A 23,868-nucleotide genomic window follows, 5' to 3' on the forward strand; every position below is an offset into this window, starting at 1 on the left:
GTGGAGTACTTTGCATTTGTACTTATTGAATTTCATCCTATTTACTTCAGACCATTTCTCTAGTTTGTCCAGATCAGTTTGAATTCTAATCCTGTCCTCCAAAGCACTTGCAACCCCTCTCTCCTTGGTATCATCTGCAAATTTTACCAGTATCCTCTCTATGCCATTAGCCAAATAATGTATGAAGATATTGAATAGAACCGGACCCGAGACAGATCGGTGCGGGTTCCAGCTTGATTGTGAACCATTGGTAACTACTCTAGAGTACGCTTGTCCAACCGGTTGTGCACCCCCTTATAATAGGCTGTATTTCTCTAGATTGTTCATGAGACGGTCATGGAGCCAGTAACAAAGGCCTCACTGAAGTCAAGATATCACATCTTACTTCTCCCCCACCCCAGAGGCTTGTTAAAAGAAGGATGTCAGGTTGGTTTGACATGATTTGTTCTTGACAAATCCACGCTGGCTCTTACTTATCCCCTTATTTCTCTTCCAGGTGTTTACAAACGGATTGTTTGATTATTTGCTCCATTATGTTTCCAGGCACCAAAGTTAAGCTCCCTGGTCTGTAACCCCCTGGGTTGTCTTTGTTCCCCTTTGTATAGCTAGGGGTTGTATTTGCCCTTTCCCATCCTCTGGGCTCTCTCTCATCCTCCAGGAGTTCCCAAGGCACGTGGGAGCCTGTCGGTCTGTCTGGCACTGCCTGACAATGGCGGGGGGCAGTGGACTGGAATGCGTTACCTAGGGAGGTGGTAGAATCTCCTTCCTTAGAGGTTTTTAAGGTCAGGCTTGACAAAGCCCTGGCTGGGATGATTTAACTAGGAATTGGTCCTGCTTCGAGCAGGGGGTGGGACTAGATGACCTTCAGGGGTCCCTTCCAACCCTGATATTCTATGATTCTATGACTATGGTGCCAGCTCTTAACATCGAGGCTTAGCCCCCAGGTTGCAGGAGAGACAATCCTCCTGCTTCGCCCGGGGCCTGCTGGGGGCAGAGGCAGGCTGCTGTGCCCAGCGCCAGGAGCTGTCACCCCCTTGCTCCCCTACCGCTCAGTGCTGAAGCGTGATGGGAATGGTCCCCTCCCCAGTCAGCCAGGTCTCCTGATGCCTGAGCAAACCTCGGGCTTCAGAGCTGGCCCCAGCACCGGGGAGGCAAGGGGCTGCCCCCCTTGGCACTGGCCTCGCCCTGGCCCTGGCACTGTCGTCCCCCCCCAGTGAGGGAGGCAGGGGCACAGGGTAACTGAGGCACATCGCGGGGCAGTGATTCGCCAGAGGCTACACCGTGGGTCAGCACCAGAGCTGAGACAAGATCCTGGGAGTCCTGGCTCCCATGCCAGGGCCCATTCAGGACCAACCATGGAGCTAGCCCCAGGCAGGACATGCCATGCTGTCCTGGCAGGTGCCCTTCTCCCCCATGTGGGAAGGACCAGGAAGCAAGTGAGGACACCTGTGCCCCCCAAGTGCCCTGCTGTGCCATCCCAACTGCCAGGGGTGGGAGGAATGGCCCAGCCTGCCACATGTCCTCAGCCCGTCTGCTCTGAGAGACAGGGGCGGCCCCACGGCACGGCATCCTCAGCCCGGCCCTCTGAGAGACAGGGGCTGCCCCACGGCGCGACTTCCTCAGCCCAGCCCTCTGAGAGACAGGGGCTGCCCCACGGCGCGACGTCCTCAGCCCAGCCTTCTGAGAGACAGGGGCTGCCCCACGGCGGGCGGCGTCCTGGGGGGAGCAATGGCAGGGCCTGGGGAGGGAGCCAGGTCATTTCCCTGAGGAACAGCACACTGGGCCTTCCCTGCAATTCGGGACAGGCCCAGGGGCTGGTAACAGGGACGGGAAAAGCCCAGGATGTCAGGCACCAAAGCACATACCATAGACACCCCCCACGCCAGCACCCCTCACCCCGCTTGCCAAAGACACCCCCACGCCAGCACCTCTCCCCCCTCCTCGCCAGAGACACCCCCCACGCCAGTGCCCCTCCCACCAGAGACACCCCATGCCAGTGCCCCTCCCCCTCATGCCCACCAAAGACACCCCCATGGCAGTGCCCCTGCCAGCCATGCACACTAGAGACACGTCCCATGCCAGCCCCCCTCCTCTTCATGCTAACGCCCCTCCCCCCATGCCCACCACAGACCCCCGCATGCCAGAGCCCATCCCCTTAGGCCAGCGCCCCTCCCCCATGTCCTAGATTAAACACCCCCCATGGTGGTGCCCATTCACCCACAGCCCCCATGATGACACTCTCAGCCCCATACCCCTGGGGCACACGATGGACACACCACACTATACACACCCCAGAGGTAGTACCCCCCTCCCCAAGCACGGCCAGTACCGTATCCCTCTGCCTGTTCACGTACGCCCATGTGCCCCATGGCTGGGGTGTTACCCCACAGAAAGACACCGACTGGAAGCCGTGCTGGGACGCCCGGTGCCCTCTGCCGCCTGGAAATTGCAAAGGCCTTTGTGCTCTGTCACGGGGTCCCCGGGCACTGCTCTGGAACTGCTCCCTATGAGCCGGGCAGACTCTGGGGGTGTCTCCTCTCTGGGAGCAGCCTGTCTGCAGGGCACACAGCTCACACAGCTTCCACCTTCCTGGGTCTGACCTCGGAGCATTCAGCATCCTCTGCCCCTCCATGCGCTTGCGGTCCTGTGGATGCTGATTCATAGAAGTCCTCAGCATCATCCCCAGGGCCCCATAAACTCTCTCCACCAGCCCGTGGGACGGAGGGTGACCTGCAGAGGCCCAAGAGGGCCAGACCCCCCATTTCTCCCACCAGCCCCGGAGCAGGGCTGACAGGACATTGGACCCCTGGTCTGTAAGGACCTCGCTGGGGCCCCCCACTCTGCTGAAGATGGTTAGCAGCAAGTCTGCCCTGGTGTCTGCCTCGATGGAGGACAGAGCCCCCACCCCAGGTAGTGGGTGGTGAAATCCATCACGCCCAGGACATATTTCTTCCCTGACCCGGTCGCCTTGCTGAGGGGCCCCACTATGTCCATAGCCCCCTTCTGAAAAGGCTCCTCTAGGAAAAGGCAGGGGTTTCAAGGGGGCTTCACCCTTATCCCGGCCTTCCCCACCCTCTGGCTGGCATCACAGGACCTGCCGTGCCGCTGGGCCGCATCCCAGACTCCGGGCCAGTCACAGATCTGCAGCAGCCGCTCCCTGGGGCGCTGGATCCCCTGGTGTCCCGAGAGAGGGACATCGTGGGCCAGGTACGACAGCCTGCAGGGGTACTTCTGGGGCACCCCCAGCTGCCTCCTGATCCCCCAATTGTTCTACTTCCCCTGGGGGAGCCCATTCCCGATACAGGAATCCCTTCTCTCGCTGGAATCTGTCCCTGCAGCCTTCCCCAAGGGGGGTTGCAGCCTGTGGCCAGCAAGTTCCCTCAGCTCCTCCAAGGAGGGAACCTTCTGCAGCTCGCTCTGGAATTCAGCTGCTGGGGAAGGGAGTGGCACCTGTTCCCTCTCGCTGACTGCACCTGGGGTCACAGCCCCGCTGAGCTCTGTCCCTGGTCGCTCCCTCCCTGCCGTGGGCTCACTTCCCAGCAGCACCTCTGGACAAGGTGAACCTGGTTGGCAGCCGACCTGGCCTGCCTGTGGGTCCCCCCATTTAGCTGGGGTCTTATCTCCCCCCTTGCTCAGCGTTGCCCTTGCTGTCCCAGTGGGGGCAGGCAGCGAGCTCTCTGCTCTCCTTACGTCATCAGAGCCAGCGTGAGCCTCCTCTCCGGTGTGCAGGGGCACAGGGAGCATCTCTCTGCCCCACCCAGCCCCAGGGGTCTGCTTACAGGCAGGCAGGCAGGTAGCCGAAGCCTAGCAGGTCCTCCCTCCTGCCAGCCAGGTCATCTGCATTTTCACTGACCATTTCCCTCGCCGCCGATTGGTTCCCTGGATTCAAAGTCAAACCCTTGGCCGTTACAGGAGCAGGGCCTGGATCCATTCCCAAAGAGATCCATTCACCACCCAACAGGGTCTCACAGCCGATATCCTGGAGAACCCCAACGACCAGCCAGCTCAACCCCTCCTGGGTCTGCACAGGGATCTGGGCCATAGGCAGGGCGAGGGGCTTCATCCCTGGGACCCTCACCCAGCTCACACAGCCCCTCAGCATCTGAAGCTGCACCACCCAGGGCCTGACAACAGTTCTCTCTGTCCCAGGATCTCGCCACCCCAGGAATGTCTTCCCATTGACCGTCACCTTCCGCTCCCACTGGGGGTCCGAGGGGCCTGACCCCAGGAGACTCCACACAGACATATAGGTTGGGGTCAGGAGTGGGAGCCTGTCCACCTCCCCACCCATCTGGCTGACGGAGTCTATGGCCTTGGGACCCAGCAAGGGAGCTAGACACCGGGGCTTTTCCGCAGGGTCCCCCTGGTTCAAATCGCCAGCCTGCTCAAAGGCAGTGAGGTGGCATCCACATCCCCCCACTCCTTAACCGGGGCAGCAATTTAATCTCGAGGTTCCCTGCGGAACTGGCCCCCCGGGGTCTATCCCCACTCACCCCTGGGAGGTCCCCTAGGCCTCTCCGCTCCCCCACCGCCAGTTCATGCTTCTGCAGCTCTTTCTCGGGCTCTCGCTGGCTCTCTCGGACTCAGCTCGAATCCCGTCCGTCTCCGATCCCTGGATGGGGAACCCGATCGTGAAGACCCTCGTCTGGTCAGGGACAGGAGTCTTCGGGATGCCTGGCTCCCACTCCAGCTGCTCCCAGATCCTGCTATAGCCCCATTTAGGGTCAGGAATCTGTTCCTTAGAGCGGTCATCCTCCTCCAGCTGCACGATTAACTGTGCCTTGGTGAACTTTCCAGTGCTCAACCCTCTCTTTCTGCACAGGGTTACAATGTCCTTCTTCAGGAGACGGTGACAGGCCATCACTCCGCTCTTCCCAAGTTGTTGTGGACTCACAGGCCTGTGTGCTCTCAGCTCCCCACGGTTTCCAGGGAGAACCCCTAGTGTGCCAGCCCTTCTCGAGCTCACCACCTCTTTGCCAGGGTCAAGCTGGAGTCTCCTCCGCCCCTGAGACTGCTCACCACAGTCCCCAGGGGGACCCCATTACTGCACCGTCCTTCTCACTGGTCACACACTCCCAGGGGTTAAGCGTAGCTCCTCCGCCCCCTGAAACCACTTCTCTCTGAGCCTTCAGCACCCCTTAGCCCCCCCTAGTTTTACTGCTCCCCAGTCACTTACTGCAGGAAGCACCATTCACGGATTGCAGTACATCCCACTGCTACCACCAGTTGCCACTGAGTCCCCGGGCCATGTTCTGGAACTGCTCCCTACGAAGCCAGGCAGGACTCTGGGGGAGTCTCCTCTCTGGGAGCAGCCTGTCTGCAGGACACGCAGCTCACACGGCTTCCACCTTCCTGGGTCTGACCTCGGAGCATTCAGCATCCTCTGCCCCTCCGTGCGCTTCCCCCAGCGAGTCCGCTCAGGCGGGGTCCTGGGGAAGCCAGAGGGTCCTGCACCCCAACTTCGCAGTCAGACGTGACTCTCAGCCAGCCAGTAAAACAGAAGGTTTATTAGATGACAGGAACATGGTCTAAAACAGAGCTTGTAGGTACAGAGAACAGGACCCCTCAGCCGGATCCATTTTGGGGGGCAGTGAGCCAGACAACCATGTCTGAACTTCACTCCATGTCCCAGCCAGCCCCCAACTGACTCAACCTCCAGCCCCTCCTCCTCTGGGCTTTGTCCCTTTCCGGGCCAGGAGGTCACCTGATTCCTTTGTTTTCCAACCCTTTAGCTCTCACCTTGCAGGGGGGAAGGGCCCAGGCCATCAGTTGCCAGGAGACAGAGTGTCGGCCATTTATGTACACTGGCCCTTTGCTCTGCAACAATTACACCCCCTTATCCCACCACCTAGAGACTTAAGAACTGCCTAGGGGAAACTGAGGCACCCCTACAGTATTCAGAGGAAACATTAAGAACAGTCCCATTTCGTCACATGCTCCATTCCCCATCCAGGGCCACACCAGCCCTGCCTCGCGCCCTCGCACACGGGCACACACCTTGCGGTTATGCACATGCGTGCTGCCCCTGTGGTACAGGCAACTGTGTGGCCCTCTGCAGGCGTCTTTCTCCAAACCCGGCTAACCCCCATGTGGCCCCCCCAGGCCAAATCCCATGGCCTGGCCAGCAAGCAGTGGGGCCTGGGTGCCGAGCTGGGACTAGGAGCAGGGGAAAGGCCTCTCTTTAAAGCCATTGGTTTGTGGGGTGCTGAGCCCTGGCACTAGATGGGGCATCCTAGGGCCGGCCCAGCATAGGGGCCAGACTCTGGGGCAGCTCAGTGCGAGGCGAGGGGTAGCAATCAGCACACGGGGATCATATTGGCATCTGCCACCACACACCAGCGGAGGGCCCGGGAGGCCGAGTTGCCTGGAACAGGGTGTTCATAGAGCCCAAGGACTCCTCTGCACTGGGGTCCAAAAGGCAGGCAAGGGGGGTGCTGCCAAATGCCCTGACTCAGCATTGGCCCTCAACAGCCCTCCCCAGCAGAGCCCTGTGGGAAGCAGTGGTGGGGCTGGGCACTGGGGCAGGGGCATTTGCACTCCCTGTCCCAGTGTTAGGGAATCCGGAGCAGTGGATTGACTTCTGTGGCTGTTATTCCCTGTGAGCACAGCTGCCTCATGGCTGCGCTCACCTTCCTGGGCAGAGCCCTGGGCTGCACCTGCTGGGAGCCGCCTCCCCACCACTTGGGCTGGGCTCTGGCCGCTGGCCCATGTTCCCAGCAGAGGTGTTAAATGTGACCTGCACAGGACCTGGCCAGCTGGAGCTTGGCCTTCTGTCTTCTTGGCTTTGCCAGGGGCTGAAGAAAGCCTGAAGGGCTCCCTGGAAGGGGGCGCTGTTTGCTGCTTGGGGGCCCAGGGTTGCAGGCCCCATCTGCCTTGTGGCAGGTCTCCAGATGTGGTTGGGCACTGGAAGCAGCAGGGCGGGACTGTGAGGAATTTAATGAGGAATTTACTAAAGCACCATCCACCAGGTGGCTCTCTGCAGCCTTTGGAGTCAGGCCTGTGGGGCCCCGAGAGCCCCAGGCCTACACCGAAAGCAAACGCCGGTCCGAGAGGTGGCGGGTTCGGCGGGTAGCCAAGTCCAGTGGGTGCTGCGGTTCAATGGGTGTTAGCCAAAGCAAGGAGCTGGAACCAGCCTGAGCAGAAATGAGTCGCTGCCCCTCTCTGCTCCCACCAGCATCCGTGGAGCTCAGTGTGTGCAGAGCGCCGGCTCCAGGAAGGCTGCTTATTGCGGGTGGGCGGGGAGGCAGGGGGACAGGACACAGCGCCCCTGGCCAGGGCCTACACCCAGCTACCAACACAGACACAAAGGTGCAGCTGTGCTCGGATGCCCGCACTGGTCACCCAGGGAGCCAGCGGGTCAAGGCTCTGGGATTTGCTGGTAGAATTAGAAGTAGCATCTTTCCAGGGGCCAACTCCCTCCCCAGTTACGTCAGCTCCCTGCTCAGCCAGTGCATCGTTCTGCAGATGGGGCATGTCAGGCAAAGGCACCTCCTGCCCGGGGAGAAGCTAGTACGGGAGCCAGGACCCAGGGCTGCCTCTGGGATGGGTGCACCAGGCCCCTTGTGTTCCTGCTCAGTCACAGGGCGTGGGAAGCTGCTGTGGAAACCTGCACTGGAGAGCCCTAGAGAAAAGGTCACAGGGTTGTGAGGACCCTGGGCATTCAGTGGAAATGGGCAGAGGGTCCCCCAGCACCCACTTCACCCCCTGGCCCATGGCCAGGCTGCCTGTACCACAGTAACAGCCGTGGGGAGACCTGGTGCAAAGAGGGGTCTGTGGGTTCCCTATTCACCGCCCTGCTATGACTCTGGCACTGCTGCGGGGCCTGCTCACTGCCAGTCCCAGAACCCGCAGGACCATGCCCTGCGCCCTCCAGACCCTGTGCCCTTTGTCTGTGCCACCAACACAGGTCCCATGGAGGGACAATCGTGGTGACCCCCCCGGGTGGGGGATGCTGTGAGCCCCCCATCCCCTGGGTGGGGGATGCTGTGACCCCCCATTCCACCCAGCTCAGGGGATTCTTAGCCGGTTTTGTTGTGGCTCCAAGTCCCTTCCCAGCTTGCTGCTTGCTCTGTTTGCTAGCTGGTGATACCAGGCCTCTATCTCCAAGCCCAGAGCTCCAGCCAAGGGGCTTCCTGCCCCAGCCAGCCAGGTTGGACATGCTGGGGGAGCGGTTCCCCTCAGCATGCTGGCAGCTCGGCTGCTCTTCGGGATGAGCTCAAGGTGCAGTCCCTGGGCACATGTGCTGGCCCTGGCTGCCAGGTAGGAGGGTCAAGGTGTGTTCACTGAGCAAGAGCCCTGTGCTGTCTGCACCTGGCAAGGGGTGAGGCTGGGCCCAGGTGCCTCATGCCGTGCAGGGCTTGGAGGTCAGCGTTCCCAGGCCTAGGGGCTCTTCGGAGGGGGGCGGTTGCAGTGGAGCAGTTTGGTGTGAGGGTTTCTTGCAGCATCCCAGCAATGAACTGCCCTCCAGCTCATCTCCCTTCCTGCCATCTCCTGCCAGTGTCCCACAGGGGGGACCCACCAGGGCTGGCAAGCCTGCCCCAAAAGGCAAGTACCTAACCCTGGGGAAGGACTGGGGAATCCAGAACCCAGGGGTGAGGGTGGGGAAGGGCCCCCACCCCACTGCCCCTGCCAGCTTCAGAGCATCTCTCCAGCAGCTCCCACCTCTGGTGGCACCACCAGTACCCATTAATGCCTTGCCCCATGGCATGGGCATCACTCCCCGGGGTGGCTGGGCAGTACCCCACAGTGCAGTGCGAGGGAACTCTCCTTGCTAGTGAGTTGGCATTTTCCCTTTGCCAGTGGTTTGTTAATGGAATTACAGTTCTTAGCATTGTACTTGCTGCATCTCTGAACCCCCTCCCCATGCTCCCAGCTGCACCCTCACCCCCACATGCCAGCCTGGGACAGGCAAGTCCCAATTACCCCTTTCCAGTGGCTCCAGGCCCCAAGCTGTGTCACAGGGATGTAGGCTCAGCCGGCCTGATTCTGCTCTGCTTCCCTGGTGTGAATGGGACTCGCTGGGTCACTGGCACCACCCAGGAGCAATGCAGCTGCCAGTCCAGGGAGAATCAGACCCAGGGCCTGAATTGCTATGTGGTGCCTAAGGGAAGGTTGGACGGGGCCCAGCCTGATGCTGCAGGGGCAGCTGCTGCCCAGAGGCAGCTGGGTTGAGTCTGTACAGACACAATGAGGCAGGCAATACCTAGGGCAACCAGAATCATTGAGCCAGCAGGGTGGGGATGGGCCACAGCAGTTTCTCTCCCAAGCCCTGGCTGCCCAGGGGGAACCACCCGAGTACAATAGCACCCCCAGGGTTTGCAGGGCCAGTTGTGGGGCAGGCTGAGAAAAGCATCTCTCCCTGAAGGCTGTGCCCAGCCTGGCTGCTCCAGCTGGAGGTCTGTGGCTGGAACAAAGGGAGGTGACTAGCAGGCCTGGCCTGCAGCGCCTCTCCCCTCACACCGCAGCTCTGATGGGGTTTTTGTTCTTTCACTCTAGCTGCAGCAGGTCCTCCCACATGTCCTCCTCGAGCAGGAGCTGGCAATTCCCCTCCCTCCAGTGGCCCCAGCAAGGGCTAGTTTTACGCTGTGCAAATATCCTGCTCAGATCTCCCCCCACCCTGCACCCTGTGGCCAGTGGAGCCAGTAAAGCTGCTGTCCCAATCTCTCAGTATGTTAACCTGGGCTGGGGCTCATCAGTGCTTTATGGACCATACAAAAGGGCTATAAAGCACCTGTCCGGCCCCCCTGCCCAGGGAATATCCCCACGGAGGGGTCCTTGCCAGCAGGTACAGTGACAGAGCCACCCCCCAACCCCCCAACACAGGATCACCCGGTGCAGGGCCAAGCAAGGCCAAAGAGACATGGTGAGGCCTGGTTAGCTGCAGCAGAGGGGTAAGGGACTATGTAAGGGGCAAGACAGGAGCCAGCGAGGCCAGGGGAGAGTGGAATTCACTTTGGCCCTGCACCCACCAGTGTCAAGTGGCTGCAAAAGGGGCCATAAATCCCCCTCCACAAAATACCCCCAGCACAGGGGCCTCTGAGGCAGGTACAGAGCCAGTTATAGCAGCTCTGGGCTTCCCCCATCAGAGCCCGGAGACAAGGGAGCAGGACTGGGGTGGGGCAGGAGGGAGGTGGGCAAGGTCAGCCTGTGTCCTGGGGCCACGGCAGCCTGAGAAGAAGAGAGGGCAGCCCTCAGGGCTCCACTCACCAACAATGAGGGTTGAATCACCAGGAGGCACGGACATCACCTCTGTCCCTGCCAGAGGGATGTGACCCAAAGGATCTGTGCACCCTAAAGTGGGTGGATCTGAGTCCCAGAGTCTGTGCTCCCCACCTGCCCCATAGTGGGTGCCTCTGAGGCTGGAGAGCAGTGCCCCTCCTGCGTAGTGGGTGCTGCTGGCGGACTCCCAGGGGGAGATGAATAAGGGGGGCCATGACTCAGTGACATGGAATAATGGCTGGGATACAGACAGTGGCTGGACAGGAACAGGGGCCATGCAAGGAATGGGAAAGGAGCCAGCTGCAAATCAGGATGGCAGGAAATCCTCATTCACACAATGGACAACTAGCCTGTGGAACTCCTGGCCACACGGGCTCCTGGAGGCCAAGGGCTTATTAAGCTTTCAGAACAGAACCAGCTAGTGAGAAGCTCCAGCCATCAGAGTGAGGCTAGAAACCCAGCAGAACATACCTAGAGCTCTGGAAGGAGCCGCCCTCTCCTGGTTCGGTGCAGGACGGGCTGGACAGGGAGCAGCAAGGATCCACATGCCGCCTTCTGAAGCATGGGGTGCTGGTCACAGGGACTGGTACTGACAGGCCATTTGCCACCCCATACACGGCTCACTCTGCCTGCAGGCTGTGCGTCCCTGGTGTCTGTCTGTCTAGGCTGTGAACTCTTCTGGATAGGGACTGGCTGCTCCTGGAGCCACCTCCACCAGCCACAGCCACCACCCCAGGCCAGCACCTGGCACAACAGGGTCCCCATCTCAGAGAGTCCTTGGGCAACTCCACAATAACCCTGATTAACCCTAACAATGCACGCTTGGGCTGATCTGTGCTGGCAGGTCCCACCTTCTGCTCGGGCTGAGGCTGCTCCTGTTTTCATTGGTTGTATAAGAGCAGCAGCTGAGATCAGGGCGCCCCGTGCCAGGCCCTGCACAGACAGGCCTTGCTTCAAAGCGCTCAGAACGGCAAGGGCCCAGGCGGGCTGGGGAGGAAGGATGGAGACACGTGTGGAGACACTGGGGGCCACGATCCAGACTGGCCAGCACCCCACATGAACCCAGCGCTGAGCCCCTCCCAGGGGCCCCTTCGGTGACTTGGGCAGGTCACCCAGGGAGACTGGGTGGGTCCTAGCCCAGTGCCGGAACCACATCAGCACTGCCCAGGGCCTGCCCCCCTCATTCCCCCCCCCCCAGCGGGGGACTCAGGCCGAGGGGCTCTGCCCCCTCCCCCTAACTGTATCTGGGGCTCCCCGGCTGCTCTCCGGGGCGCGGCAGCTGTTGCATTGTGGCGGGGAGAGGCGGCGCCGGGCGAGGGATGCGCTGGTGCTGATGCTGCAGGGATGTTGCAGCATTTGCGGCGGCGCCTGCTGATTGGTGGGCCGGGCCGGGGTGACGTCAGCGGCCGGCCCGGTGCAGCGGGAGGCGCCTATAAAAGGCTCCGGCCGGCGCCCGGCCGCTTTCCGCAGCCCCCAGCCCGCTCTGCTCCTGCGCCCCCGAGCCGCCTGCACCAGCCACAGCCGCCGCCCCGGGCCAGCATGAGGGAGATCGTGCACATCCAGGCGGGCCAGTGCGGCAACCAGATCGGAGCCAAGGTACCGCCCGGGGGGGCGCCTGGCGGGGCTGGGGGGGCGCCCCCTTCCCGGGCTGCGGCTCCGCCTTCTGCCGGGGGCACCCGGGCCGGCCACTGGGCCGGGACGGGCCGCGCATCGCCAGCCTCAGCCCAGCCCGGCGCGGCGGGGGCGGGGGCCGAGCCGCGGCCGGCCTGGAGGGGTGGGCGGTGCCTGCCCCGCCCCGCCCCGGGGCAGGGGCCAGTGGGGGAGAGGGGCGGGCGGCTCCGGGCGCTCGGCGCGGCGGCTGGGAGCGAACGAGCCACGCCCCGGCACTGCGGAGCTGGGAACAAAGGGATTAGCTCAGCGCTGCGCCACCGCGGCCGGGCGCTCGGGGCCGGCTGCTTTCGCTGGGACCCCCGCCCGGGCCTGGCCGGGGGCTCCTCGGGGGCTAGCTGGGCGCAGCCCCGGGTCTGGGGGATGCTGTGGCGCAGGGAGACTGGCTGACACGGGGTGGTGCTCCAGGATCGCTTCTCTGCGCGCTTCCCCCAGCCCCTCCCAGGGGCTTCTCCCACCGCAGGGCTGGGTGTCTGCTCAGCCCCCATCGTGGCAGGGCAGCGCACTGCCTGGGGGGAGCTGGCCCAGATGTTCTGGGGGGCGGGATGCCCGCTGCAGATGGCACTGGGTGGGTGGCACAGACACGTGACACTGCTCCCTGCACAAACCCCTGCCAGCCCTTCCTCCTGCCCTGCCCCCATCTGTGTGAGGGGCTGAGCCCGGTTCCCCAGCCCGAGTGCCAGGGCTCTGACGGGCAGAGCAGGCCTCGCAGCCCTGCTAACTGAGGGGCTAGGAGCTGAGCTCTGTCTGGCCTGCCCGTGGGGTGACTGGCATAGGCATGGCAGCTCCTGCCAGGAGCATCAAAAAAGGCAAAGGAGGTGGGGCCTTTTGTTGAGCATCCGTAGTCTGACGCCTCTTAGGAGGAAAAACTGGAAAAGAAGGAAGCCCCAAAGCTCCCTGAGATGGTGAGGGGCAGGAGCTGCCCTGTGTGCCCTGCATAAGGATGCTGCCAAGCCCGAATGTCTCCAGCAGCGGTTTAACCTGCCCAGCCACCATCAGGGATGCTTGTGTGACTGGCTTTGTTCTGGTTTCACTGGCCAGATGCCCTCCGTAATTGCAGGCTATGTGAGCTGGAGGCTAGAACCAAGGTCTGGGAGCCGAACCCTGCCGTGGGCCCAGGCATACTCTTTGACCTCTGCAGCAGAAAGCAGGGCTGGGCTGAAAGGCAGCTGCTCTAGGGAAGTCAGGAGCCCGGTGCTACCAGACCCCTTTGTCCTGACTCTCCTCCTTGGTTGGAACCCTGGTGATCTCTTTAGAACCCCAGAGCCCTGGACTGGGTCCTCTCTGGATAGCAGCTCGCTTTGTAGAGGAGTCTGAGGGAGATGCTGCAGCCTGGGCTTTCTCGCGCTCTGGAGAAATGGTGACAAAACAACCTCGGTTCTGGGGCAGGACAATAGCATTGAGCAGTCGTGCTCAGCCCCCCCCCCCCCCCCCGACACATCAAATGTAACCAGAAGCCTCCTCCCTACTCAGCGAGGTTCGGCCCCTCTTTGTCAGGGGTGTCTTGTGGGATCTGGAACTGATTTCTCCTCTTAGATTAGCACCATCCTGGGTGTGAAATGCAGCAATAAGAGGGGGGCATTTGTCAGCCCTCTTCCTGTGGCCAAGGGGCGAATGGCTAGTAGGCAAACCAGGCTACAGCTGGGGCTTATGGTACATGGGAAGGTGTCTTTGTTACAGGCGACACTGAAAGACATGGGGGGAGGGGGGAGGAGGGAGGCTCACTAACCCAGCTTGGCAATTCCATGTCAATTGCATGTGTAAAAGATCTTGTTGTCCGCTTCTTGAGACACCTGCTGCGGTGACTTAGTGTGAGACAGCTAATCATCAATCAGGCCTCCGGGGGACATCTGTGCCTGCTCTGAATATAGAACAAGGCAAGTCTGCCAGGAGACTCGGCTGCTTCCTGGCGTCTCCCAGGAGAGCTGGGGAGAGGGGACTGAAATCAAATCAGTGCTCGGGAGTCCTTGTGCAGCTGTGGCTGAGTGCGCCCAGTAGGGATGAAGGGGGAAAGCCTTGTCATTATCTTGGTTGCCCGGAGAACACCTGCCACTAATAGGCCAAGTGGCTGGAGGAGGGGAGGCCAGCTACTAAGTGGAATAATCAGCCCTGGAAGGTTGCCAATGCCCATTTCCAGGAGGGCTTGTGGCAGAAATCTTTGCAGCCCATTTCCCCATGTGTGTTGGGGATCAGCCCCCCCCCCCCCCCGCCGCGCTGGAAATGAAAAGGCTCCAGGGCTGCTGAGCTGGGGGCTCATCCCCATGACTTGTCTCCCCTGGCTGGGACACAGCAGCGTGACAGTGCCCTAGATTCCCCCAGAGGGGATGAGAGGAGGGGGCAGGATTGGTAGTGCAGGAGGGCAAGAGGGACTGAGCCTGGGTCCAGTCCCAGTCTCCAGCTGACCTGTGTCTGGCTGGGGCAGCAAGAACCCTTGCTTAAGCAATCCTTACCTTGCTGCTCCAGAGCATGTCTCACACTCGGCACTTCAGATGTCATTCCCTGAGCGCTCATTGTTTGGGGAACCTCTGTATTTGCGACCTGAGGAGACTCATTTATATGTTAATCAGCATGATGAATTCCTGGGGAATTCATAAGCCCTGTAACTGACATGTCTGCTCAATGCAGGATGCAAGCTGCTTTGAGTGGCAGCTCAGAGGTGAGCTGGAGCCATGTTTGGGTCCTTGGTGGGAGATCCGAGCACTCTCCGCTCCCTGGAGGTGAGGTGGGCTCTGAGCTCCGTGTGGTCCCTTTCACAAAGGGTCACTGGGGAGACGAGGTCAGCTCTGCACAGAGTGAGCAGCTGAACAGAGCCCCACAGCAGGTAGACACGGCTGTGTATTTTAAGATCGCCCTGACCTTGCAATCCGTTCCAATTTGTCCTCTTACAGCCAAGGCTGCTGCTGTAAATTAGCTCAGTTCTGTAATGCTGGCACACAACAGGCAGCACTGTCAGATGCAGGACGCATCCCCGATGCTCCCCCAAACACAGCTTCCTGTCTAATGCATGTTCCCCAATACTCAGTTGAGTGAGCTTTAGTTCTAACTCAGGCATTTGGCAATGAGTGTGTCCCCCCGTCCCCCTCCCCCCCGTGAAGCTCCACACAAACAGCACACCCCTGAGAGAAGGAAGGGTCTCTTCCAAGGATAACGCGCCCCCCCCCCCAAGGCATGCCAGAGGGAGCAGCCCCCAGCCCGCTGAGGTAGGGCACTGGGAGAGGAATGACCTGTCTGAAATGAAATCAATGCAAGGCCTCTGTGCTGTGCACGGGGGGTGCGGTGCAGTCTATAGGCTTGTCTTGGCCAGGGTTTCTCCAGGTAGGGGACTCTGCACAGATGGCGGCTTTTGTATTTGACTAGTTTGCCCCCTGTGAAGGCACAGTGGCAGCAAGCAGCCTGTCCGCCCCTCCTGCAGCACGTTGCTCCCTGCAATGCTGGGCCCTTGCTAAGACCTGGCCAAAGCCCAGGGAGTTGAGAGCAGCAGATTCAAATGCGTTCTGGCTTCAGGCATCTTTTGAACATGAAGCCAAAGCTTCCTTCCCAGGGCACCACTCTCCCTCCTGTCCATCCTCCTTGGCTGTCACTGCTGCCTGTTATGAAATCCTGGAGAACGAAGACGAGTGGCTCAGCTATTCTGGAGGTAACTAGAGGTCAGCGTGTTGCAGCACCATGGCTAGCTCCCGTCTGGTGTAGAGCTGCCTGTTGCTGCACTGCAAGGCAATGCCGCAGTGTAGACATGACTGGCTGCTGGCAGACCTCGGCCCCCATAGGCCGACGGGAGCCCGGCTGAGATGCACACAGCAGGCGTGGGGAGTTCCCTGCGCTGCTAAAAGGACCCGGGCTCCCAATTCTGCAGTCTGAGCCGTTTGTAAGGCATGTTGCTTAACCATTGAACCTCCAGGAACATCTCGCCCACGGGAGCACTCCAGCTGCTGTCAGACTGATGCAGCCTTTGTGCAGGATCTTAGCTCCTGCCCCAGGGCTCACTTGAACTTGGGCTTCCCTTACATGCTGGTCACTGGGCAGTTATACTGTGTTGCCGTTCCATGAAGGGCTCCCCGGCTTGCTGGGGGTTTGAATACCAGCATCTTAGCAGCCAACTCTAGCCCCGGCAGGGAGTCCCCTGGTATCTCGGCCTGAGGAGCTCTGAGCTATTCGAGTGAAGAGTTGAGACTGATTCTCACTTACACCAGGGCCCCTTTACCCCACCACAACATAAGGGCAGTGTCACCTGGTGGATAGAGCACTGGACTGTTCAGGAGACCTGGGTTCTATTCCCAGCTCTCACTGGCCTGCTGAGTGGCCTTGGGCAAGTCAGTTTCCCCACCTGTGAATGGGACTCTGGATGTAAAGCTTTGAAATCTACTGATGCAAAGCGCTGTGTCTCCCAATGACAAAGGAGAGCCCACAGCACAGACCTTCTTGTTGGATCCTGGCAGGTTCTTACCCCACTTGGCGTGTGGAGCCTCAACACAGGGAACAAACATTTCACAGTGGGCTCTTCAGCCAACCGAGAGGTCTAATGCCATTCCATGGCTGGAAGGGGAAGCTTCACAAATTCAGCCTGGAAAGAAGGTGTACATTTTTAACTGAGCATATCTAACCATTGGCACAACTTAGCAAGGGCCATGTTGGATTCTCCATCGCTGACCACTTGTACATCAGGGTGGGATGTTTTCCTAAGCTCTGCTCTAGGGATTACTTGGGGGCAGGTCTCTGGCCTGTGCTGTGCAGGAAGTCAGACTGGATGAGCACAGTGGGTCTGTGGATAACTGAGAATTCAGGCCTTGGTCTCCAAAGCTACCCTTGCCCCTGAGCTGTGACTTGCTTCTGGGCACGGTTGGTCCCATTTGCTGGCTCACTGTGGAGCTCACAGGTGGCACCTAATCGATGTCTCTGGGTCAGTCCTCTAGTACCACAGGCAGCTCTGACTCTCCATGTGTCAGAGGAAGCTTGGCTAGGTTGTGACTGCAGAGCAATTGTCCCCTTCCCAAATCCAGTGCCCTGCCTCTGCCTTGCAAAGCCCCTTGACTCCTTAGCCCTTCCTCAGGCTAGTACTTAGCCAGACTTGCCTCTCTGCCTCCAGGTAGGGGTCAGGGGAATCAATTGCCAGAGACCCCTTCTATCTAAATTGCCAGAGAGGTTTCCTGGCAGCAAGGTGTCACTCCCCAGGGGAGCGTGGTGTGGAGTGTTTAAGGCTAGACAGCATGCTAGGAACCATGCTATTGTAACCAGAGCATGCTATTGTAGGGACCAGCCCTGCACTGCGGTGTAGGGGGGCAGAGGTCACTTCAGAATCTGATTCAAGTCCTGCTCTTGGGTGCCAGGATTCACTCCACACAGGTCAAGCTGAAATCGTTGCTTGGCATTTGGAGTGGAGCAGTTTGGCTTTGTGTTCTGTGGAGAACAAAGGAAACAGGCTGGTGCCTCTCCTAGCCCAGTGCAGGGCCTGTCACTGCCTGGGTGCCCACAGCTAACTGCCTCCTGAATGTCCCCTGCTCTTTCCGCAGTTCTGGGAGGTGATCAGTGATGAGCACGGGATAGACCCCAGCGGTAACTATGTGGGAGACTCCGACCTACAGCTGGAGCGGATCAGTGTCTACTACAATGAAGCTTCCTGTAAGTCCTGAGCTGGCTGCTGCAATCGTCCCGGAATGGGCTGACTGGAGCAGTATGTGAGGTCACGGGGTTTCCCCTCTGGCCCTTAGCAGTGCTGCGCAGGGATACATGTACTTACCCTGAGGCTCCTCTCCCGTGTGCTCTGGCTGATCCTCCACCACAGTAAAGGGAAGCCCTGACCCCTCAGCCCAGGGGGAGCTGTTGTAACTTCCCAGCGTCTCCCAGAAAAGCCCCCACTGTCTCCCTGCAGGCCAGCAGGGAGGTTTGACTGTGAAATGGAGCTGTTCTGGGATGTCTGGCTGGTCCCTTCCATGGCTGCCTGCTCCCCAAGGTGTCATGGTGTGGGAACGCTGGGCAGGTGGCGTGTCCAGCACCTGGGGAGCAGTGGGAGTCTTGCCCCTCTCCTGGCATGCCCTCTTCTGGCCAGTCCTGGCTTGCAAGATTGTTTTGGGAATAGTTCCCTCTCCTCATCCCAGCCAGAGGCGGTTAAGGCGATGCCAGCTGGTTACTGTGGTGCAGGGCCGGCGGCTGGGGTTAACGGGAGGGCAAAGCAGGCCCCCGACTCTGTCTGGAATGGACACTGGCATGGGGCTGAGTGGACTCAGTTGGTGGTTGGCTTGTTGCTGGAAACGCCCCATCCGCCCAGAGGGGATATGACGACTGCCTGGGCTCCTGCCTCCCTTTGTGGCCGCTCGTTGGAAGGGAGGAGATGCCTTCGGGGTGCAGGAATGGGGAAGTTCCCAGCCCTGCCCCAGTGCACGGAGTTCTGAGCTTGTCCCCAAACCCAAACGGCCCTGTGCCGGTGCTCCAGCCCGCAGAACAGAACGAGCTGGGCCCCATTCTAATAGGGACTGGAGGGTGCTGCCAATGCCTGGGGCAGAGGCTGGTGTCTCAGCAGATGAGCTGGCTCTTCTGGACTCTAAGGCTAAGCAGGGGAAGCTGGTCCCATGGAGCCTGCCAGTTTAGAGGGAACATGTGGTCTCTTTTCCAGCTCACAAGTATGTACCCCGGGCGATCCTGGTGGACCTGGAGCCCGGGACCATGGACAGCGTTCGATCGGGGGCATTTGGACATCTCTTTAGACCTGATAATTTCATCTTTGGTACGTCCCAGCCCCGTGCTGCTGCTCTAACCCTGTCCTGCCCTGTGGCACTTCTCTTGGCCCCTAGTTGGTCCATCCTAGCTGCCCACTCAGAGCTCCCTCTCCCTGCTCCCCACGACACGCTGTCACTTCTCGCTGGGCCGTGTCTACCTCCCTGTTCCAGCAGTGCCTACGGGCCGCTTAGCAGGAGGTGCTGCACAGCATGCAGATGGTCCCAGCCCAGAAGGGCTTAGTCTGAGCAGAGTAGCCAGATCGGGGCGGAGGAAGGAGACTAGCAGAGAGTGACCAGTGATGGGGCCAGTTGCCTGTTAGAACCGCATCTCTTGGAGGGAGGCGAATTTAGCTTGGGGGGAGAGAATAAGCTCAGTGGGAGGAAAGTGAAGGAAGAGAGGACCTGGGAGGGAAGTGGGTGAGTGGGACGGGGTGAAGAGGGTGGGGGGTAGCTGAGATGGAGGGGCAGGGCTAGAGCAAACAGCTGATCAGCCCAGGGCAGAAAGTCTAGCCAAACCTGTGGGAAGGTCACTGAACAGGGACGCTGAAGGCAGGGGAACGTAGGAAAATGCCCCTTGTTCTTTGCTGTCCTGGGCCAGTCTACATGAGACGCGCAACGTCGGAGCTGCAGCAGCGCGGCTGGTGCCGGGGCGACGGGGGAGCCCGCTCCTGCTTCCCGAAATTACGCCACCTGTGCACGGGGCAGAAGCTGGGTGGGTGGGAGAGCATCTTGCCCACATAGCGCCCGGGTGGACAGCGCTGAGGTCTCTAACTTGCGTTGCTTGGGGGGCTCGAGCGAGGTAGGTTATAGCCACATAAGCAGTCGTAGGGCATGCGATCAGGTGCTGCAAGGAAGAGCTCGGCTGCAATCCATGGTCCTGCCAGGCCCTCGCTGCCTGCCCATGAGCTTAGCCCCATCTCTCCCATTGCCCAGGAAACACGAGCAGAGTGTGTCCAGGACCTCCAAGAACATCTCCGAATTCACCACAACCACCCCTGCCACTCCCCTTCCTGTCCCCCTCCCTTCAGGGCCTCTACCCTTAGGCAAGGCTGAATTTTTCTTTTTCTGTTCTGAGATCTCGCGCACTCGGCTGGTGGCTCCCCAGTGCCTGCCCTGCTACACAACTAGCCTATAAGCCGGTCCCTGGGGCTGTCTGTCCCTGAAAGCTGGCTAGTTCAGCTCTGGGGAAAGCCCAAAGGTCAGCCCCCCACGGTGACGCCCATAGCATGATCACCTCTGCCTTCCAGTGCCTCCAGACTGGCACATGGCTGCTCTCAGTGGTGGGTGGTGCCAGCCTGAGAAAGTTGATCCAGGCAGCTCCCGGGCTTTGTTCTCATGCAACATCTAGCCTCTCTCATAGCCCAGCTCTGTGGCACAGCAGCCCTCCCTGGCATATTGTGTCTGTTGAACCCAGTGGCTGGGCACACCCAGGAGAGACCGAATTCCTGCAGCAAAAGGCTCTGGTCACTGTTCACACCAGACTCCCTACTGATGAAAGCGAGGCGATCCACTGTCTCTTCTCCCCCACAGGTCAGAGCGGTGCTGGCAACAACTGGGCAAAGGGGCACTACACAGAGGGTGCTGAGCTGGTGGACTCTGTCCTGGACGTGGTGAGGAAGGAGTGCGAGAATTGTGACTGTCTGCAGGGCTTTCAGCTCACCCACTCCCTGGGCGGTGGAACTGGTTCGGGCATGGGTACCCTCCTCATCAGCAAGGTCCGTGAAGAGTACCCCGACCGGATCATGAACACTTTCAGTGTGGTGCCTTCCCCCAAGGTGTCCGACACGGTGGTGGAGCCCTACAACGCCACCTTATCCATCCACCAGCTGGTGGAGAACACGGACGAGACCTACTGCATCGACAACGAGGCCCTTTATGACATCTGCTTCAGAACCCTTAAACTGGCCACACCCACCTATGGTGACCTCAACCACCTGGTCTCCGCTACCATGAGCGGTGTCACCACCTCCCTGAGATTCCCTGGCCAGCTCAATGCTGACCTGAGAAAGCTGGCAGTCAACATGGTGCCATTTCCTCGCCTCCACTTCTTCATGCCAGGCTTTGCTCCCCTCACAGCCCGTGGCAGCCAGCAATACCGAGCCCTAACCGTCCCCGAGCTCACCCAACAGATGTTTGATGCCAAGAACATGATGGCTGCCTGTGACCCACGTCATGGCCGCTACCTGACTGTGGCCACAGTCTTCAGAGGCCGCATGTCCATGAAGGAGGTGGATGAGCAGATGCTTGCCATCCAGAGCAAGAACAGCAGCTACTTCGTCGAGTGGATCCCCAACAACGTCAAGGTGGCAGTCTGCGACATCCCACCCCGGGGCCTGAAGATGTCTTCCACTTTCATTGGAAACAGCACAGCCATCCAGGAGCTCTTCAAGCGCATCTCAGAGCAGTTCACCGCCATGTTCCGGCGCAAAGCCTTCTTGCACTGGTACACGGGCGAGGGCATGGACGAGATGGAGTTCACAGAGGCAGAGAGCAACATGAATGACCTGGTTTCGGAGTACCAGCAGTACCAGGATGCCACAGCTGAAGAGGAAGGGGAAATGTATGAAGACGATGAGGAGGAATCTGAGGCCCAGGGTGCCAAGTGAAGCCTCTGGAGTTGGCCTGCATCAAGTTTCTTACCATGAAGGTCAAGCTTCTCCAGCACCCTGCTGTCCAGCATAGTCCTCCATCTTCGCTACCTGTTAGCTGAGTACTAGAAAACAGCTATTTAGTTGCTTCTGATTAAGGGTTCCAAATTTTAAATCATTCAGTATTTACTAACCATCTCCCCTCCCCATCCTTGAGTTAGCGCAGCTGTACCCCGTCCTCATCACTCTGATCATGTCGATGACCCTGATGTTTGAGGATTTTTTTACTGGTTTGTCGATTTTTTTATTTTTTTGGAATACTTAATAAATGTATTGCTGTCCAGTACGTCCTGTGCAAGACCGTCCTTGTTCCAGCCCCAGGACTTGGCAATGGGGCATCAGACAGGTGGGTGTGGTAGGGAGCAGGGGGTGCCGCTTGTCAGTTGTGAGCAGCGTGGGGGTGCTGTCCATCTCCATGTCCCAGGCAGCACATCTATTCGATTCCCTGGGGGCTAAAGCAAGGGGTTTGGGAGGAGCCTAATGAGGGTCTGTGGGAGTTGTGTGGGTGTCTTAAGCTGCTTTGAAATGCCAGCCTGAATCCAGAGCAGGCAGACCCTTCTGAGCCACCCGCAAACATCACTTCCTAGAACTGTCCACAAAGGTCACGCACAGGACAGCTGTGTATTGTGCCAGCCAAGGACTCCCCACCAGTTTAGTCTGTTCCTCCATGGAGCAGAACTGGGTGAAGGCAATGCTCCCACTCAGGCCCATCGACAGGAATTCTGGGCGACAGGGTCAGGGCCGTCCCTGGCGGGGCAGAGCCTGGGGCAGAAGTGATGAATCCATCACTTCCAGGTCTGCCTATGGGGGCCCCCAAAAGTGCAGGGCTCAGAGCAGTCTCACGCGCCTAGGAGACCTGCAGCCTGCCTGGGCAGTTTCCTCCTCCCTCCCCCTGCCCCCCATCAGTGGGCCTGCACCCACTCCACAAACACCCCTGCAACTGCATTGCTGGAGTTAGCAGGGGGCAACTGTCTGCTTGTAAGAAGCATTTATCCTTCAGTCCTGACACCCCAGAGCCCTGTCCTGGGTCTGAGTTGGCAGAGGGGCCAAATGACAGATGTGGGACAAAGGCTTGCAGAATCCTCCAGAGGAGGCTTTTCTGGCAGGATTTCAGTTCCCTGCCCCATGCTAGCCAGGCCCTGCGGGCTCTGCAGCAGGCTGGGCCCAACTCTATTACGGGGAAGTCTCCAGCAGAGGGGGGTAAAGCAGACGACAGAGGCTCTTCCAGATGCAGCGTGGACTGACTGTCCCCCACGTGTGCTTCACTTTGCCCCTACACTCTTAGGACGCTCTGGCTGTTTGGGTTGATAACTGCTTTGCAGAGGGGGAGACAGGTGCTGGAGGCAGCCCGGTGACGTGGGACCTATGGCATGCTGGCAGGCTGTCTGGAGTTGTGCTCATCCCACCTTTGGGCTGGGGAAATCCACTTCTGATCACTGCTGGAACAACAAACAGCGAGGTAGTGCCCATCTCAGCTACTGTTTCAGGCTCTGCAGACTCAATGCTGCCCAACCTGCCCCTCCATTTGCAGCCCAAAGGCACTTGGGTTCTGGAGCACCATCTGGGGCAATGGCTGGATTTTTGCAGCATCTTCCATGGCTGAGGAAGGGTGGAACAGCCCTGTCAAAGCTCTAGAATTCAGCCCAATGCACATGAGCTGGTACTGCCCTGAGGGTAGGATAGAACTGCCTGTTCCGGGGGTAACTCTAGAATGGTTTGGGTTGGGAGGGGTGGCTGAGGCCTCATGGAAGCCAACTGGGCTCTGAGCTTCATTGCAAGATGTTGGTTGGCACAGTTACCACCATTGCTCCAGCTTTCCCTGTAGACAATTGATGACTTTACAAGTCTGTGAGCACCCCGCTGGAGGGCCAGGGCTGCAGGTGCCTTCCTTGCTTCAAGCTTCCTTCTCCATACTCTGCCCCTCAACTGAAAGCTCTTTAGATTTTAGTGGCCTCCAAAGGTAGAACCTGTCACGGAGTCCCCGGGCGATGCTCTGGAACTGCTCCCTACGAAGCCAGGCAGGACTCTGGGGAAGTCTCCTCTCTGGGAGCAGACTGTCTACAGGGCAAAAAGCTCACACAGCTTCCACCTTCCTGGGTCTGACCTCGGATCATTCAGCATCCTCTGCCCCTCTGTGTGCTTCCCACAGCAAGTCCGCCAAGGTGGGGTCCTGGGGAAGCCAGAGGGTTCTGCACCCCAACTCCGCAGTCAGACATGACTCTCAGCCAGCCAATAAAATAGAAGATTTATTAGATGACAGGCACGTGGTCTAACACAGAGCTTGTAGGTGCAGAGAACAAGACCCCTCAGCTGGCTCCATTTTGGGGGGCAGTGAGCCAGACAACCACATCTGCACTTCACTCCATGTCCCCAGCCAGCCCCAAACTGAAACTCTCTCCAGCCCCTCCTCCTCTGGGCTTTGTCCCTTTCCAGGCCAGGAGGTCACCTGATTCCTTTGTTCTCCAACCCTTCAGCTCTCACCTTGCAGGGGGGAAGGGCCCAGGCCATCAGTGGCCAGGAAACAGGGTGTCGGCCATTCTCTGTGTCCAGACTCCTGCACACACCTGCCCTCTAGGGCTCTGCAGTGATTATACACCCTTACCCCACCACCTAGATACTTAAGA

The 23,868-nt window shown here is 59.5% G+C and overlaps 1 protein-coding gene across 1 annotated transcript; it reads left to right on the forward strand.

Annotated features, from left to right (window-relative positions):
- The first annotated feature begins 11,654 nt into the window (after positions 1–11,654).
- On the forward strand, positions 11,655–21,530 carry TUBB3 (tubulin beta 3 class III). Its single transcript, XM_048817126.1, has 4 exons — positions 11,655–11,814; positions 17,394–17,502; positions 18,494–18,604; positions 20,127–21,530. Exons 1-4 carry the CDS (start codon positions 11,758–11,760, stop codon positions 21,200–21,202), a joined length of 1,353 nt encoding a protein of 450 aa, XP_048673083.1. The 5' UTR covers positions 11,655–11,757; the 3' UTR covers positions 21,203–21,530.
- The last annotated feature ends 2,338 nt before the right edge of the window (positions 21,531–23,868 follow it).

Source organism: Caretta caretta, chromosome 12, assembly GCF_965140235.1.
Source record: "Caretta caretta isolate rCarCar2 chromosome 12, rCarCar1.hap1, whole genome shotgun sequence".
Classification (NCBI taxonomy): Eukaryota; Metazoa; Chordata; order Testudines; family Cheloniidae; genus Caretta; species Caretta caretta.

Bases quoted from the DNA above. Each gene is read 5' to 3' on its own strand.
- TUBB3 (XM_048817126.1), top strand. From the start codon at position 11,758: ATGAGGGAGATCGTGCACATCCAGGCGGGCCAGTGCGGCAACCAGATC. The intron at 11,815-17,393 runs GTACCGCCCGGG...CTCTTTCCGCAG, and splicing joins GCAACCAGATCGGAGCCAAG to TTCTGGGAGGTGATCAGTGA. The intron at 17,503-18,493 runs GTAAGTCCTGAG...TCTCTTTTCCAG, and splicing joins CTACTACAATGAAGCTTCCT to CTCACAAGTATGTACCCCGG.